This window comes from Fukomys damarensis, unplaced genomic scaffold (genome assembly GCF_012274545.1).
Source record: "Fukomys damarensis isolate Sample0158 unplaced genomic scaffold, DMR_v1.0_HiC HiC_scaffold_30, whole genome shotgun sequence".
In the NCBI taxonomy this organism is placed as follows: Eukaryota; Metazoa; Chordata; class Mammalia; order Rodentia; family Bathyergidae; genus Fukomys; species Fukomys damarensis.
Window position 1 is genome coordinate 26714532 of NW_022900942.1, and position 16793 is coordinate 26731324.

Genomic DNA, 16793 nt, shown 5'->3' on the forward strand with positions numbered 1-16793 from the left:
TCCTATTTCTGTATCCTAGGGAATCAGCATGATACAGCAAAAAGATAACAAGACAGCAATAAAGAAAACTTTCCTTAGAAAAATTTTTTTTAAAAGAAAGAAACCTTTCCTTGAGTTCCTAAGCGTTTGTTTTTCCAATTATAAAATGGAAGAGCAGCCCAAAGGGACCTATTACATTCTCTGATTCTAAGCCTGACATAGATACTACAGAAAAAAAAAACAAAAACAGATTTTAACAAGTAAGAGGTTACAAACAGGTACTTCCAGTCTCGACTCAACTAAATTTAATCGTGGTTTTACTAAGTGAAGCAATGATATAAATAAATTTATTTAAGTATCAATTATTAAACCCACAGTCATCAGCTCTTAAAACACTTCCTGGAGATAAAGAGTACTTCTCTGGCCTCTCTGCCCACTCGTTTTCTCAAGGTGTCCCACAGCAGGTACTATGAATCAGACGGGTCAGAACAGGAGCCCCCAGCTGGGACAAATTCACTGGTACGAAGATGGGGAAAAAACAAGAACCAATTCATGTCATGTAAAGGTACAAGATCCCAAACATAAATGTAACTGTATTGTTTACTTTAAATGTACTAATAAACTTAGTGGAAAAGAAAAAAAGTCAGCTGGCCACAGTCCATTTTTCACTGCACTCCTTGTTTCTGTACAGCCTGGGGGGACGTGACCCTTTCTTCCTCAGCTGCCCCACTGCCCACCAACTCCGCTGTGCTAACTGCAGGCAGGCAACAGGCGACGGAGGCGAGGCCTTCTTCTAACCTTGGCCTAAGCATGCTTTGGGTTCCTGGACCACATCACTTGCCAGGGTGTGAAGAAAACTCCCAAGATTGGATTCAAGCTTAGGCAAGGAGAAAGAAAAGAAGGCTTAAACTAGGCCCTGTATCCAACCCAGCTCTTCCAGGACCTGCTCTGGGGTGTGGTGTGAGCACAGAGCTGGGTCCCATAAGCAGGCTCTGATGCTAAGGGATTGTTACTTTTGTATAGACCATTACAGAGAGCAGGGGAAAAACAGCAACTGGCAAAGCAGAACACAGCAAATGCCACCAACGCCTCCCTCTGGGCTACGCCAAACAGGCACAGCTTGGGAAGGCTGAAGCCCTGCACAGGAACCGGCGGAGGAGATGCAGCACACACAGCCACAGTAGGGGTCCTAGGACCAGAAAATGGGAGTAACTGTTCTGAACACACAGAGGGTGTGAAAGATAATGGAAAGAAGATGAGTGATAAAAAGAAGGGAGATGAGACTGAGCTAAACCAAGAAAAGCCGTTCTGAGGAGGAAGACTGAGGGCCCTTGCTGGGGTCAGCAGATGAGAGAGGGGAAAAAAAGAGAGCTTCTTCCTATCCCAAGTGTGAGGCTGGGAAAGTTAGGACAATCTGGGAGAGTCCAGTTTCTCCATTCCTCAGTGAGTTACCAAGAATATAGATGGCAGTGGTGAAATGCAAAGGAAAGGTTTTTAATCCACGGAACATGACACACAATACAGGAAAGCAGAGGCTCAGCAAAATCTTGGTGCTGGGAGTGCCCCTGGCTCAGAGGAAGGAAACTTTCCCCACCCCTGGGGAAAACCTGGGCCCGCTTAAAGGCTAAGCCAGCCCTCTCCCCTTGAGCTACATCCCATCCCTAGGACTTTAGGGTCTTATTAAATTGCCCAGGCTGGCCTTGACCCTGTGATGCTCCAGAGTCAGCTACTAGAGCAGCTAGGATTACAGATGTACACCTCCGTGTCTGCAAGGAAAGCATTTCTGTAGGCACTATTTTTTTCCCAGTTGAGTTCAAGTTCACTGTTATAAGCTGGCCAATGGTTGTGTGACTAGCAAACTGTAAATATGGAATGAAGGCTATGTAAGACTATGTTCCTTTTGGTTTTTTTTGGTATGTGTGTGGGGGGTTATTGGAGATTAATCTCAGGGTCTTCACACTGAGCTACACATCCCCAACTGTTTTCTGAGATAGGGTCTGGCTAAATTGCCCAGGCTGGGCTCTACCTCTACCTCAGCCTCCCAAGTGCTACGATTACAGGTGCGTGCCTGCATGCCTGGTGTTTTTCCTTCTGCCTTACTGCAGTCCTTACCGCCTTAGTTCTTCACTTGGTGACAACTGATAAGGACCACCCAACCTGCCACTACACCATGAGGCTTGTATACCATGGCTACATGTATGCTGCTGCCCTCCTGGGGCTATGGAAAAGATCCAGGTGAGTCTCACGTAGGTGTTAAAGGAGTAACGGTCACTTCCAGGGGTGCAAGGGCAGAACCAGACTTCCCACCTGAATCTAAGCGAGAACCACCTGCACAAGAATGAAAAGAAATTGTGCAGTCTTCTGGACCCTGGCTGTAAGATGGGAAATGAATGCTAGGAGAACCTGCGTGACATTTTTATGTCTCTAACCCTGCAGGACATGGCCACACTGTCAGCTGAAGCTCACTATCTCCTTGCAGGTGCTGAGCATGAGAATTACGTAGAATAGGGAAGGACAGAGAATAGGAGCGATGTGTTTTGTTTCACATACATTTGGCCTTACAGTTAATGTATATCCTGCCATGGCTCATTCCTTAGGATCCAAGTGATACGGGGGACATGCATATTTTATATTTCCTAGCAAAATATAAAAATAACAGCAGAGCGGGGGGGTTAACTCAGTAGCACCGTGCCTGCCTTGCAAACGCAAGGTCCTGAGTTCGAACCCCAGTACCAAAAAAAAAGTAACAGAAAAGCAACAACACACCCAACAGAAAATATTCATCTCCTTCCCACAAGCAAAGAACATCTCTGTTTGATAGCAGTTTGGATGTTAGTCTAAAAGGTAAAAAGAGAACAAAAACTGAAGGAATATAAAGAAGCTGGGAAATTTCTACCTATAGCCTTCTGTGTTCCTGAAGAAAGAAGACAAACACATCTGAGGGCAGTTCCAAACTGAGTAGGGCTACTAGTAAACTCATATGCAAACGCTTATGGATCAGGACAGTGTCCACCATGTCACACTACCAACAGCACAGCAACAGGAATGTAGGGCGAACTGGACTTTAAAAAATGGCTTTGGTGGGGTGGGGGGAGTTTCTCTCATTTGAGAAGTGATGACAGTATATAGAGGTGTCCACATAAGACAGAACCCAAGCATTATCACTAGGACCTACCCCGAGGGCCACAGCAATCATGGCTGCCCCAACTACACGGCTGCTTTTGTGTTTTTAGAGTGTTCTACTGCAGAGCGGCCGACATATTAACATCAAACCTCCAAACATGTCGTCTGAAGTCTTCATTGAGTTTCCATTGCCACTAAACTGAAAATCCAAAGACAACTGAGGTACTCTTGATGTTTTATTCTCTAAATTCAAACTCTTACAAATAATTTAAATCAGTAGTAGCCCTTGAAAAACTAATCGACAAAACAGTACCAGACTTCTGAACCACAGCATAGCCGGGGATTTAGCTCAGTGGTTCCTCTGACTGCCTTGCAAGTATAAGAACCTGAGTTCGATCCCCAGTACAAAAAAAAAATCAATGAACCACAGCACAAACCTCCTAATAAAATATCTGAGGAAAAGGAGAAAAGATCACTGAACACATTTGCTGATTTGAACAATATATTATATGGTCTCTAGAGCTTGAAATTATTTCATTCAGTACATCCAATTATTCCAAATATTAGGTATATTTACTGAACACATTATCTATTAGCTAAAAATTGCATCATGGTGAGAAGTAAATGATTGAGATAAAAGGCTGATGTACATTGTGAAGTATGCTTCACTAACTCCAACCTGCACTTCACTACAAACGCACACGAAGTTGTATGGTATCTAACTGGACATGATAAGCTTAAATTCACTGCAGCCAAGTACTGAACAGACTTCTGAACCACTGTCTTACATAGACGTGCCATAAAAATGGGTACTCACTAAATGTTTATAAAAGTCATTTTGGTATTATAAAGAACAGTAAACAACTTGTAAACTTCCAACACTGTCACTAATAACGCAGAACTGTATGATGTAACCCAAACTGAGCACTTAATACAACTGACACTGTAATTAGCTAAATCTCAGACTTCTGACATAAATTCCAAAAACTGAACAATTACCTAAATCTAAAGTACCATAACCCAACCCAATACATATATTTTATAGCTGGCTTAAAATAACCATCTTCATGTTTCAACACTGCTTCTATTCTATGAAAACAATCCTTCTTCTGTGCCTACTTACACAACATACGTGCACCTACCCTTCCACTTAATTTCCCTGCCATCCCTAAAAATCAAGACATCTTACTGAGCATTCATGGCTACACTCATCACTGAAACATCAAAATTTAAATGATACTCTACTTGTCCACTTGTATCTGCAGCCTGCTGGAAATGCGTAGCCAGCGACGTCTCATCCTGGAAGACTTCATTACACTCCAAACATTTGAGACTGTGCCTACAGAGTTTGGAGGGGTCTTCGTCTAGGGGCATGGCTGGGGTGATGGGTGTGCTTGAAGGAGCTGATATGACTGTCCCAGTTATGCCAGACTGGATTTTTGTTACAGTGTGTGTGCCAGCTCCCACAGAGCTCTGCAGAGTGAGAGACGAAGAAGTATTGCTAGACGGAGACACTATCATCTGATCTGCTGGGACTGGCTTTAAAATCAAGTGGGAACATTGCATTACCACTCCTTTTTCCTTGTGCCCACGAGCATGGGAAAGGAGGCTGCATTTGTTGTAAAAAACAAGGTTCTTTGTACAATGGTTGCATGTTACTTCAATGCGCACACTACGCCTGTCGTAGTGCTGTGTCAGGCTCTTTTCTAGCGCAAAGGAGTCCCCGCACTCCAAGCACTTGTATCCACGAGTTGGTAACGAGATCCCTGCATTGGCAGGAGGACTGAGGTTTGGGATGTAAACTGGGACTGGATTGACACTGCTCAGCACCTTGTTGAAAGCTTCCACCACAGAACTCTGCAAGGACGACACCACTTGGACTCGAGACACCTTTTTGGGTGGTTGTGAGGCCGCTGCATTGATTATTGCCTGCTTTATTTGTTGCTGAGGTTTAGTTAGCACTTGGCGGAGTTCAGAGGTGGCCTGGGCACCCTGAGGCAGAAGGTTAAGGTTGGCAAGGTGCACAGTCTTTGGCACGAGTTTGGCATTGGCCAGGCTGGATGCTGGCACCACAACGGTTTGCTGCTGAATGGCGTTGGCGGCTTTAATGATGGCACTGCTGGCACTCTGAACAGAGGCAGCAGATATGACTGTGGCTTTCACCGTCGTGTTGTTAGCAAGCTTCAAATTGATGACTTGGGACCCTGCTGTCTTGACAGCAGACACAGGCAAGAAAGCAGTGGCCACAGGCTTGATGGTTACCTGTTTGGGGGTCAGCTCTGCAGGGGAAACTGCATTGGTAACCACGGCTGATTGGAGAGGTGCCCTGGGGGGAGAAGAGAGGACAGCTGCTGCTGATGCTGAAGATGACAGAAGGGATGTGACAGAGGCCATCACAGATGCTGTCTGCTCAGAAGGCTTCTTCCCAGTGTCAAGATCCACTTCTGGCAATACCCTTGTCACTGTTCTCTTGATCTCCCCAGAAGACGTCTTAATGGTTTTGATGCGGACTTTGGGAATCGCTGGAGTGGATCCTGCAGGAGAAGACGGGGAGCCTTTGCTGCTGTTTTCACTTGAAACGCTCCTAGGACTATCCGGTGGCTTCAAGGAAGCTTTCTTGGTGCCATCAATAAGACTCTGGGATTCGGGAGACTTGTCGGTGGCTCTTGGACTGTCATTTACTTCTTTTGGTAATGGAGAGGATTCCCTGGAATTGGCTGCAGGTTCTTTGCAAGAGTCTGAAGCTGCCTTTTTAGCACTCAGTGCTGCAATGGCAGCTATGCACGAGGAGAGTTTAGACGATGACTTTGTCTTAGACGTGACGCCAGCAAGGTTGGTATCATTCTTCTCAGAGTTCAGTTTCCCATCAAGGGCCCTGTTTTCAAGTATCTTTTCAGAGTTTTCCTTCAACTTATCTTCTGATTTTCTGACTTTGAATGGTTCATAAACACTCAGATTTATGGAATTTGTTTCTGTTTCTCTCTTTATTTTATTTTTATCCATATTGCCGGATGTAGAGATTCCAGTTTTGCTTGCATTTTCCCCCCCAAGTGCCTTTAGTTTATCATAGTCCTGCTGGGAAACTGACCCTGTCAACACATTTGATCTGAAACTTGAACGAACATCCTCCTTCTCAGGAGGGTCATCCACTTCTATTTTCTCATCGTCATCAAATTCTTCAGCGCTTGAAATTGGGCTGAACTGGCTGAATGTTGAATCTTTTAGAGTCACCTCTGATGTAGGCCCATCTCCTTTCAAGGACTTTGCTCCATCTTTAGAGTAACCATCCAGAGCGGATGCTGTGAGAAACCCATTATGCAAGCCATTACCTGTGGGATTGTGGCCTTCTTTTTCCCCACCCTCAGAGGAATCAATGTTCCGAACATTCTTAACAATCACGCTGACACCAACATCAGAAGATGATGGTGTATGAGAGTCATCATCCACGTGAGCATTCTGCTTAATGTGGCTTTCATGGTCATCATGTCCAGACTCAATAGCTGCTTTGGGATCGACCATATCTGGGATGTCAAATGCTGCCAGAAGGTCATCAAAGTCTGGGGTCTTCATATCCCCCATGGTCATGAATTTGATCAGATGTTCTGTTAAGGGAACAGAAAAGTATTCCATCAGCAATTAACATTTGTAATGATAAAAGTAAATGCCACTGAAGAGTTTACACTAACACTGTAATGATTATCATTAAAGAGCAAACTGGCAACTGTACTTAGTACAACTAGGAAATTTAACTCAAAATAATATCTGGAAAATATATACAAAATCCATGTAATTATAGCTTCAAAAATAATCCCTCCTGGCTAGAATTAGTGGTTTGCACATGCCCAGTGAGCTCAGCACTCAAGACGTTCAGGCAAAAGGATTGCATGTTCCTTGGTAGGCTACCACATGAGGCCCCCTTCTGAAAAAATAGAAATCCCTCCTGAATGTAGTACAGTATGAATGAAGCTGATCAACATTGTTATAGCTAAAAAGCAGGTCCTGGTGGATCAACTAGAAAATCTGTGATTTATCAATAAATTTATCATACTGTTTTCAGAAAAAGCTACTTTTCCAAACATATTCTAATCTTGACAGTATTTAATTCCACAGGCAAAATTATCATTAGTATAGTCAACACCAAATTTAGAATACTGTATTAAAAAGAAATAGATTACAATACAAAAACCAATTAATTGTAGATTTCAACATTCATCCACAGAAAAAAATGAAAATCCGAACTCACCAAAAGAGATCTATTATTAAAATTGCCTGGGATTTTTTAAAATCCCTAAGTAGGTGATTCACCTCTTATAGATTAGATCGAAAATGTCCCCCTGGGCTGGGAATTTAGCTCAGTGGTTCTGCAGCCTGCCTTGCAAGCACAAGGGCCGGACTTCAATTCCTGGTACCACCAAAAAAAAAAAAAGAGAGAGAAAATGTCCCCCAAAGGTTCATGTGTTCAGAGATGCAGCTTCTGAAAAGTGATCAGATCAAGAGGTTCCTAACTTCATCAGCAGACTGAGACCTATTAACAAATTTATAATCCGATGGCATTACTGGAAAATGACCAAAACTGGGCAGATAGGGTAAAGCTGAAGGGAATGGTTCATAGAGTTATGACCTTGGACTATCTTGTCTTCTTTGGTCTTTGTCCTTATCTATCTCTGTCTGTCTCCCGCTTTCTCCCAAGGTGAGCAGCTCAACATGCCCTTATGCCCTGATGTTCCTGCCTCAACACAGACAAGGAATGGAGCAATGCAGCTGGATACCCATGGACTAAAACCTCTGAAACCATGAGCCAAAACAAGTCTTTCCTCCTTTAAGTTGGTAGCCTCAAGTATTCTGTCATAGCAATGGAAAGCTAGCTAACAAACCATCCATTTTTATTTCATTCTAATTCTCCTTTTATGTTGAAATATTCTTAAAGGGGAAGATAGAGAGTTTTAGGAAAACGGACAGTCAAAGCCACTACTAAAAATGAAAGTTATGACTCGGTGACCTTCTAGAGTGAGCAGTGGGGTCAGGCACAGCCTGGGCCGTTGATTCTGCAGAGATGCTTCAAAGCCTCGTTAAAATGTCTGTGTTCCCTTGAAGCCATACTACACCCAAGTTTACCAGGAGATCTGGGTAGGAATGGGGTTGATGACCTTCACTGTTTATAAAATCAGAAGTGCTGATAAAAGAAGTAAGGCTTTAAAAGGTTCAAGTCCTGCACCTTCTCAGGGTCACCACTAACCAGCTCTAGAGTACACATGAGATGAAACATCAGTCTGCCTGTAAATTTAAGCAAGCTGTGCCAGATGGCAGCACAGAACATCAGTGTACACCTGTATAAGAAGTGTCTATTCTGTGATGTGAATAAATGTAACTGTGAGATGCAAAAACAAACAAAAAATGAAAGATATGTAGGGCTGGGGATTTAGCTCAGTGGCATTGTGCCTGCCTTGCAAGCACAAGGTCCTGAGTTTGATCCCCGGTACCCAGAAGAAAAACAGAAAGAAAGACAGACATGTAAATAGGCTGGGTGTGGTGACACATGCCTGTAATCCCAGCAACTTGGGAGGCTGAGGGAGGAAGATCACCAGACTGGACTATACAGCGAGTTCAAGGCCAGCCTAGCAAAACCTTGTCTCAGAAAGAAAGAAAAGACAGAGAGAGGGAGAGAAGGAGAGAGGGAGGAAAGAAGAGAGAGACGGAAGGAGGGGAGAAAGGAAGAAAGACAGACAAATATATGAAGTGCTTGGGGTCTTTTAAAGGGACCTTCTACCCCACCTGTAAAGGACAAATGATAGTGGAACTCAAATAAAACTTCCACCACAGGAAAGATCAATGTCCTATCTGAACCCCAAGAGCACTCCATCTCCAGACTCCATAACCTTCCAGATGTCCTCCAATATGCGTGTATTATCTCATCTCACCCAGCAAGCCTATAAAGCTGAGTGAATACAAGCAATATGTCATTCATCTTTATACTATAAATGCCAAATAAGTAACAATGTCAGGAGCTATGTTCGGGTCCAGAAGCTCAATTTACAACAGAAAAATACGCCCGGGCTGGCTCAGTCCCTCACTAGTACTGAGACCTTCAGGACGTAATGGAATCACACTGGACTGGGTCTTTCCTTCTGCACTGAAAGCAAGCAGCCATGAAGTGAGCAAAGAATGGCAGAAGGAGAGGGAAACAGGACGAAGAAACAAGATTAAAAAATAGGAGCAAAGGGCTGGGGATTTAGCTCAGTGGTTCAGTGGTTCTGCCTCCTGCCTTACAAGCACAAGGACCCAAGTTCTATCACCAGTACCAAAAAAAAAAAAAAAAGGAGGGAAAGAGGCAAAATAGAGAGAAGGGATAGAAGAGAAACAGGAACCATGCAACTATCAAAGTCATAAAGGAAGAAGGTTAAAGCTGATTTGGGCAAAAATGAGCCTAAATGATTCACAGATAAATACTCCTGGATTCTTGGCTCTTCAACATCTGGTAATTCTTCATTAAATCTATGTTAGTGGACCCTTCGAAGCTTTCTTCCACATTTCAATAAGTATTTAATAATTTTCTGTCTTGTACAATTTGTAAAAGATCACACATTCCTGATGAAAGTAACAATATTGGGGTCAAGGGAGGCTTTTTACACAGACAAAAAATACAACCCTGTGAAACTGAGATATACCACAAATGCATACCTGCTAAGACCCCCAGCATATTAACTCTGGGAAGATGTCCAAACCCTTCAAAGACCAGTTGGGAAAATCTTTTGCAGATGAAAAAAACACCTGAACTATAAATAACCTTCCATTTGAACATGTGTCCATTATACAGAGCTGAAGAAGTCCTGTGTACTTTTCTTCTGGTTATTTGTTCAACTCAGGAAAAAACTGTGGTCACTATTCCCTGCCTACAGAACCAGACATAAAATAGCATACCCCAGCATCAAAATATCACCAACATGACAGGCACATAGGAAACAAAACATTAACATTCCTAAAAAGATACTGACATGAAAATAGCTGTGAAAAGTCACACCCAGGAGGAAAAAAGTCTGTGATTATGATTTTCTTTTTAAAATGAAATTGAACATTTAAACTGAAAAATGTGGAGGATGAAAAATTCAGCTGTCAGATACTATATTCATGTAAGAATCCACCCACTTAAGAATAATCCCTGAATGTCACTACTTTTATTTTTAAGTACCACATTTCTGTTATAAATTGAATACCCACAATAAAGCTATATTAATAAAGCATCCCTGTGGTCTATCTTTACCAACCATGTGATTCTAAGTTGTAGATCGCTGTTTTTTAGAAAACTTAAAACACAGGATCAGGAACCACACCTTGCCCCTATCACCACTGGTTGAAAGGGCCTAAAAGATGTATCATGAGTGTCACCACTTATCCAAAATCACTAGGACCTAGGCTCCAGATATACCCAGTGGTCAAGTGAGACCTTATCTAAATCCCCCTAGCCTTTATAACTATGCAGAATTCATGTCATGATTTGGTAAGCAAAAGACATCATGCAGTTTCACTGTTCCTTCCAGGAGACAGTCAGATGGTAAAAGGTAATTCAAATACCAGAAGATAGGCTCAAGACACATGACCAGAGAAATGACAAAAGGTCACCATGTGAAATGAAACTTAAGTGACTGGCAGTTCACATCAGTAAATGAGTATTTGTAAGATTAAGAAGTGTTTGTAAGATGACTCTTATTACCTTCTCCTGTTAAAACCAGCAAGATCTGCCTGATTCAGACACATGCTCACCACAGCAGCATGAGATCATTTAGTCAGGACTAGCTTGATGCCCCTATACTACCTATATCCCTGTCTATCTGTCCAGCTCGAGCAGAGTTCTCTAGCAGAGTTAAGGTCTAGAAAGGCCGAAGAGGACCCTCCCAGCCTGCAAACTGCCCCTGGGGTGGAGAAGTCACTCCCAACACCAAAGCAGCTCTTTCTCCAGGAGGATAGAGCTGCACCCTGCTCCTTATTCCTCTCTCCACCTAAGATTTGTCCTCCTGGAGGAATGGGGAGAGCAGAGGGAGGACACTCTGAAGCTATGAAAGTAAATTACCAATAGTTTAAAAACTACGAGCCACCAAGGCCAGCCTGGGCTACCTAGTAAGTTCAGGGCCAGTCTGGACTATACATGGCAAGATCCTGTTTCAAAAAAAAAAAAACAACTATGAGCCAGCTGCCCTAGTTCACCTGAAGGAAGCCTGACTACATGCTGAAGGATATAAGGGACACCTTTAAAAGGCCAGTGCAGCAGCCAATGGAGAGTGCACGGTACCCTCTGAAACCTGAGATCCCTACGGCAGTTGGACTTGTCTCTTGGGGTAGTGTAATTAATGTAATAAATATCACCTTGTAACTTCAGAATCTTTTTGGGTTTCTAGAAATGTTTTCATACCCACAATCACACTGTCCTATTACCTTTTACTTTCCCACACTCTGGAAGCCAAGAACAAATATTCCTCTTGGAGAAAAAACTTCTTAACCCCTGCTTCTCAGTTATACTGAATGCAAAGAGAATGTTTATGTCTCAAAGTCTCATTCATTTTCCACCTCAATTCCTAGATACCATTGTCTTAAAAATAGATTATTTTGTTTTAAAATAGTACAAAAATAAATCTCGGTCCTCTCTTAAAAAAAAAATAATAATAACTGGGCCTGGGATTTAGCTCAGTGGTTCTGCTGCCTGATTTGCAAGAGCAAGGACCTAAATTTGATCCCCCTGGTACCAAAAAAACCCACAAAAGCATCATAAGAAAAATCTCATTTCAGCTTTCTCTTCCCTCAACAGCTTGATTTTCAAATGGAACTAGCTTTACTTATTATAACAGTATCATTCATTTCATTTATATCCTATAAAATACATCTTCCATTAAAGGTACCAATGGTCTTCTATTTTAAACTACACCTTACATAATTAACAATTCACTAATTCTATCACTACTTAATGTAAACTGCCCTTTCAACCAAAGTCATTGAAAATACCTACAGGAAAAAACTGCTGGACCTGTTTATAAAAAAAGGAAATCAAAGACTAAAATTTGTTGTGCAATCGATCACTTTATTCCCTTCTATGACAGGAACAAAACACTTCCTTTCCTACCAAAGCCTCTTAAAATTATAGAAAGATACTGCATCTTTGTTAGCAGAAGCCAAAAGTTATCAAATGTTTAAAAAAAGGCCTATTCACTCTGTAATCATACTTCTTATAGCTTGCAATACAAACTCTCTTCTTTGTAATAAATGATGTTGGATTCTCAATTTCAAATTAGAAAGTCGGTGTTAAAAGGCTCCAAATAACTCAACCAGTGAGTCCTAATTTCAATAATCCCCCAAAGAAAAGAGAGCCTAAAGCCAGCCCATTCTGCCATAATGAACATGCAAAGGTTAATCTAAACACATCAGATTCCCATTTGCATGAAGAAACATTCCTCTTAATAAAGATCAATGAACTCTAAATCCAAAGAGTCTTACTGACCATCTTGACCACATTCTTTTTTTTTTTTTTTTTTTTTTTTTTTTTGGTACTGGGCATTGAACTTGGGTCCTTGTGCTTGCGAGGCAGGGAATGGAACCACTAAGCCAATATCTTGACCTATTCTACCTCTTCCCACAAAGCCCCTGTAGTCATACAAAGTCTGGTACTCTTTTTTTTTTTTTTTTTTTTTTTTTTTTTTTTTTTGGTACTGGGAATCGAACTTAGGGCCTCGCATTTGCCAGGCAAAGTCTGATATTCTGAATGCAGTGCCTTAAGCCTGACAAAGTCTTATATTCTATTTAGGGACTTTCTGTCATTTTATTATTTTTTTAGCACTATCTTGCCATTTTGGTTTTTTTTAATCCCACTAGATTTTTAAAGAAATAATTCAACAGAATAGGGAAGGGTAAAGGGGATGAAGGGAGGGCAGGGGTATGGGGAAAAAATAAGAACCAAGATCTGTCATGTAAAGAAAGGTACAAGATCCCAATGATAAATGTAACTGTACTGTTAGCTTTAAATGCACCCATAAACTTACTGGGGGGAAAAAAGAAATAATTCAACAAATGAACAGTGCTAGCACATTTTTATCCTTTCCTTCAAACATAAAAGTTGTTAAAACATATGTCTATATTATACAGTGTTTGAAATGTAGCTTCCCCGATCTATGCATCTTCAAAAGGAACACACAGGGATCATCTTCCCTCGGCTGCCTACGTTCACATTCTTCTTCCTCCCACTGCACCATTACGCAAACCTCAGCTCTTCTTCCACCACCAACCTCTTTTTCACCTTGAGGATTCTGAGGGCTCTCTAAATTACATTTCTTCAACCTAGGAAAGAAAAAAATCTCATCTCTCTTTCTACAGCTGACCTTTTGCTTCTATCCCACTTCAATCTGAATTGCTTATCAGGGAAAAAGTATTTTCTCACTGTGATATCATTCCTAACACCACGGCAATTCAGTTATGCAGCCAGCCTCATGCTTTCTCTATTCCAAACTAGCAGTGGCCAAGTGAAAATAGATGTGGCCAGCCTCATCTCTGGAGCAGCTGTTAGGATCCTTGGTTTACTCTATCAGAAGAGAGGGGAGGAGAAACAAGCTCCAAAACTAGTAGATTCCACGCCCCCACCCCCCAAAAAACCTAACAGCTTCCAAGATTTCACAACACATACATAAAAACACATACACATACATACATACATATCTAAGTGTATAGTTTTTAGGAAAAGGATCTATGGAATCTCTTAAAAACTGCATGCCACCTGAGGGCCACATGCCTTTATGAACTGTTCATTTTATCATTATCCTACATATAGACAGACTCCAAATAATCTAGAGAGTAGGCCAGAGCACCTTAATAAAGTAGAGATTACTTAGCAGCCACACGGAAGAAAGCTAACACAGAGGGACATGTGCACCCCCTAGACCTTCTCACCTTGCAGCCCAGGAGGAAGACTGACAGCACAGTCCCACATAGGCAGCAGAACTTTCACCTTCTGAACAGCCTATGCTGGGTAACACAGAGTGTGAAAGAACAGAACACATGTATTGGTAACTCTGTATGCCCTCTATGAAGAAATCAGCGATTACAGCTGCCATTGCCTAGAATAGATGTTTACCTGTTTTGTTATCCTGATGTTATAAATAATGAAGATACGAATTGATATTTGGCTAGGGCAGTGTTTTCTTCTTTTACAGTATTACCACTTTGAAATTTAACACATGTGAATATTCAAACTGCTTCTGGAGATACAAGCGTGGACATACTGACACCGTTAATGGAGGCACAAACTTGGGAAATACAGAAATGGACCTACTCCTGGCCCTTCCCTCAAGGCTCTGCAACCTGGCCTGGGCTGACCTGCAGAAATAGCTACAGAAAGTGCCCTGCAGGGACAAAGTTCCTACAAATCTCAGCCCTTCCTCACAACCCTTGCTCCAGAGCTCCCAGGTCCAGGGGAAAGTGCAGCAAGAATCATCCTTTTTGCTTTTTCCAGCTGCCAAGGAAAGCCCCAGAGGGGAAGGCAGGCAAGGCAAGGCCAGACTGCAAATCCCTGTATTCACCCTCCAGCACAGCCTCAAGGACACACACTGCAATCCTTTTGGCCTTCCTTATTAATTGCCATGCTGCCAGGGGAGAAAGGCTGTTTTTAACCTTTCCCTCTTCTGAAAGGTGCCCCTTTCTCTTTCTGCAGTTAAAGATAATAATCACCAGGCACTAACTCTCCAGGAGCTTCCTTCCTTCAAATCTTGTCTCTCTCCACTACTGGCCCACCCTCCATCATGAGCCAGTGGAATGTTTTTAAACTTTTGATGAGTGCATTATATAATTAATGTAAGACATTAACCTTAAGGAAAGTTGGTAATGGCATATGGATATTCGTGGTAGTTTTTTCAGCTTTTCCATAAGTAAAAATTATTTCAAAATAGTCAAAAAAGAAATTCCATAAAATGCGATATACTAGAGAGAAGGCAGGTTTGGGTATGAACCTCTGAAGGCCCTCCTCACTTCTATCAGCCAGTAGCCTGAGGCCTTCCTTATCCTCTCTACCATTTCCTTCCTCAGAGGTACAAATCAAGATGTAAATAAAGGTTAAGCATCCCTAATCTGGAAAGGCAAAATGTGAACTGTTTCCCAATTCAAACCTTTTTCAGGATCTTGTAGATGCCCAAAAGTTTTGGATTTCAGCCAGGTGTGGTGATGCATGCATGTGATCCCACAAGCAAGAGAATCAAAAGTTCAAGCCCAGGGCTGGGGATTTATCTGTGGTTCCACCACCTGCCTTGCAAGTGCAAGGTCCTGGGTTCAAAATCAGGTACCAAAAAACAAAAACAAAAGGTTCAAGCTCAGGCTGGGCAACTTAGTGACTTAGCAAGACTCTAGCTCAATAAGAGCTGGGGGGTGGGGATGGGGCTCCAGTGTAAAGGTTCTGGATTTAATAACCAGTACCAAAAAAGAAAAAAAAATTCAGATTCCAGAGCATTTTGGATTTTCAGATTGAGGATGTTCAACCAGTAAAATCCATGCAAATATTCCAGAAAATGAAAAACTGTGGAATCTGAAACTCTTCTGGTCCCAGAAATTTCAACCTATTGTTCAACAGAGCTACTAAATGAAATAAAGAAAGTGTCTCATAGCTAGATACCCTCCAAAAAGGCTAGCGTGTGGCTCAGTGATGGAGCCCTTACCTAGCATGTGTGAGGCCACAGATTCCATCCCCAGCACTGCCAAAAACAAAACAAAACAAAATTTCCAAATGCAGTCCATTCCTATTCTCCATTTTCTTGTCCTAGCTCTCACTGCCTGGGTCCTTACTGCAGAATTCATTTTCCACTCATCCTTTCCTCTCCTGGATCTCACAGCACTACCAGGAACCTGTGGGACTTTTCCTTACTAGGAACTTCCTCTTCTCTCCTCTCCCTCTGAGGGTCCCTTCAGACCTGATCATCTACTTTTAAGGAAAGACAACCTCAAACCTCACCAACTCCCACAGTCACGGCAATCACAAACATTCCAAAATCACAGGCCTTTGTTCTCCCCGACAACAGCCAGCAGGACAGACAATCCACCTGACTCTCCGAATAGCACGTTCAACTTAAAATTTCCTCCTGTTCCCTACAACCTGTTCCTCCTCCAAGCCCTATCTGTTTGCCAATGACATTTACCTTCTCTAAGAAAACACTGAAAATCCTCAGGTGGCCTTTCACAAACTATGAAATGTGATACTTGTTTTGTAGGATGCTACAAAGCTTTCTACAGAGACAAGACTGAGATACATACAGCAAGTGCTGGATTTTTCTGTTAAACAGATTTCTTTTGTAGTCTTTTATATAAATGCATATTATAAATCTTAAAAAAAAAAAATACTAAACGTCCTCCAATTTTCATCTAACTACAGGTCATCTTTCCTGACCCATGAACACACATGCCAAAATGGTTTCCCAAAGGCTCCACAAACTTTCATTGCTGCCAGATGTTCATTAATTATTTTTAGTGCATATGGTTCCCCAACTTTATAAATATTTATTAGCTAATGCCAAAGGCAACAAAATGATGCTATATAATATTTAAATTTTCATATCAGGAAGTTTTGACTTTTCCTTATTTTGCTTACTAGTTTTTTTGTTTGTTTGTTTGTTTTTTGAGACAGGGTCTCACTATGTAGTTGAGACTGACCTAGAACTCACTATGTAGCCCAGGCT

General features: G+C 41.9%; 1 protein-coding gene and 1 pseudogene across 4 annotated transcripts in view; one reads left to right on the forward strand and one right to left on the reverse strand.

The window, feature by feature from the left end:
- The window catches only part of Znf532 (zinc finger protein 532), a 114167-nt gene that overhangs the window by 55260 nt on the left and 42114 nt on the right, over positions 1-16793 (reverse strand). For all 4 annotated transcript variants that reach the window (XM_033757341.1, XM_010603373.3, XM_010603374.3 and 1 more), the window contains one exon: positions 4348-6704. In XM_033757341.1, coding sequence (XP_033613232.1) covers positions 4348-6687 — 2340 coding nt within the window. In that variant the 5' untranslated portion in view covers positions 6688-6704. The remainder of the gene's footprint in view (positions 1-4347; positions 6705-16793) is intronic.
- LOC109117389 lies at positions 8156-8387 on the forward strand (annotated as a pseudogene).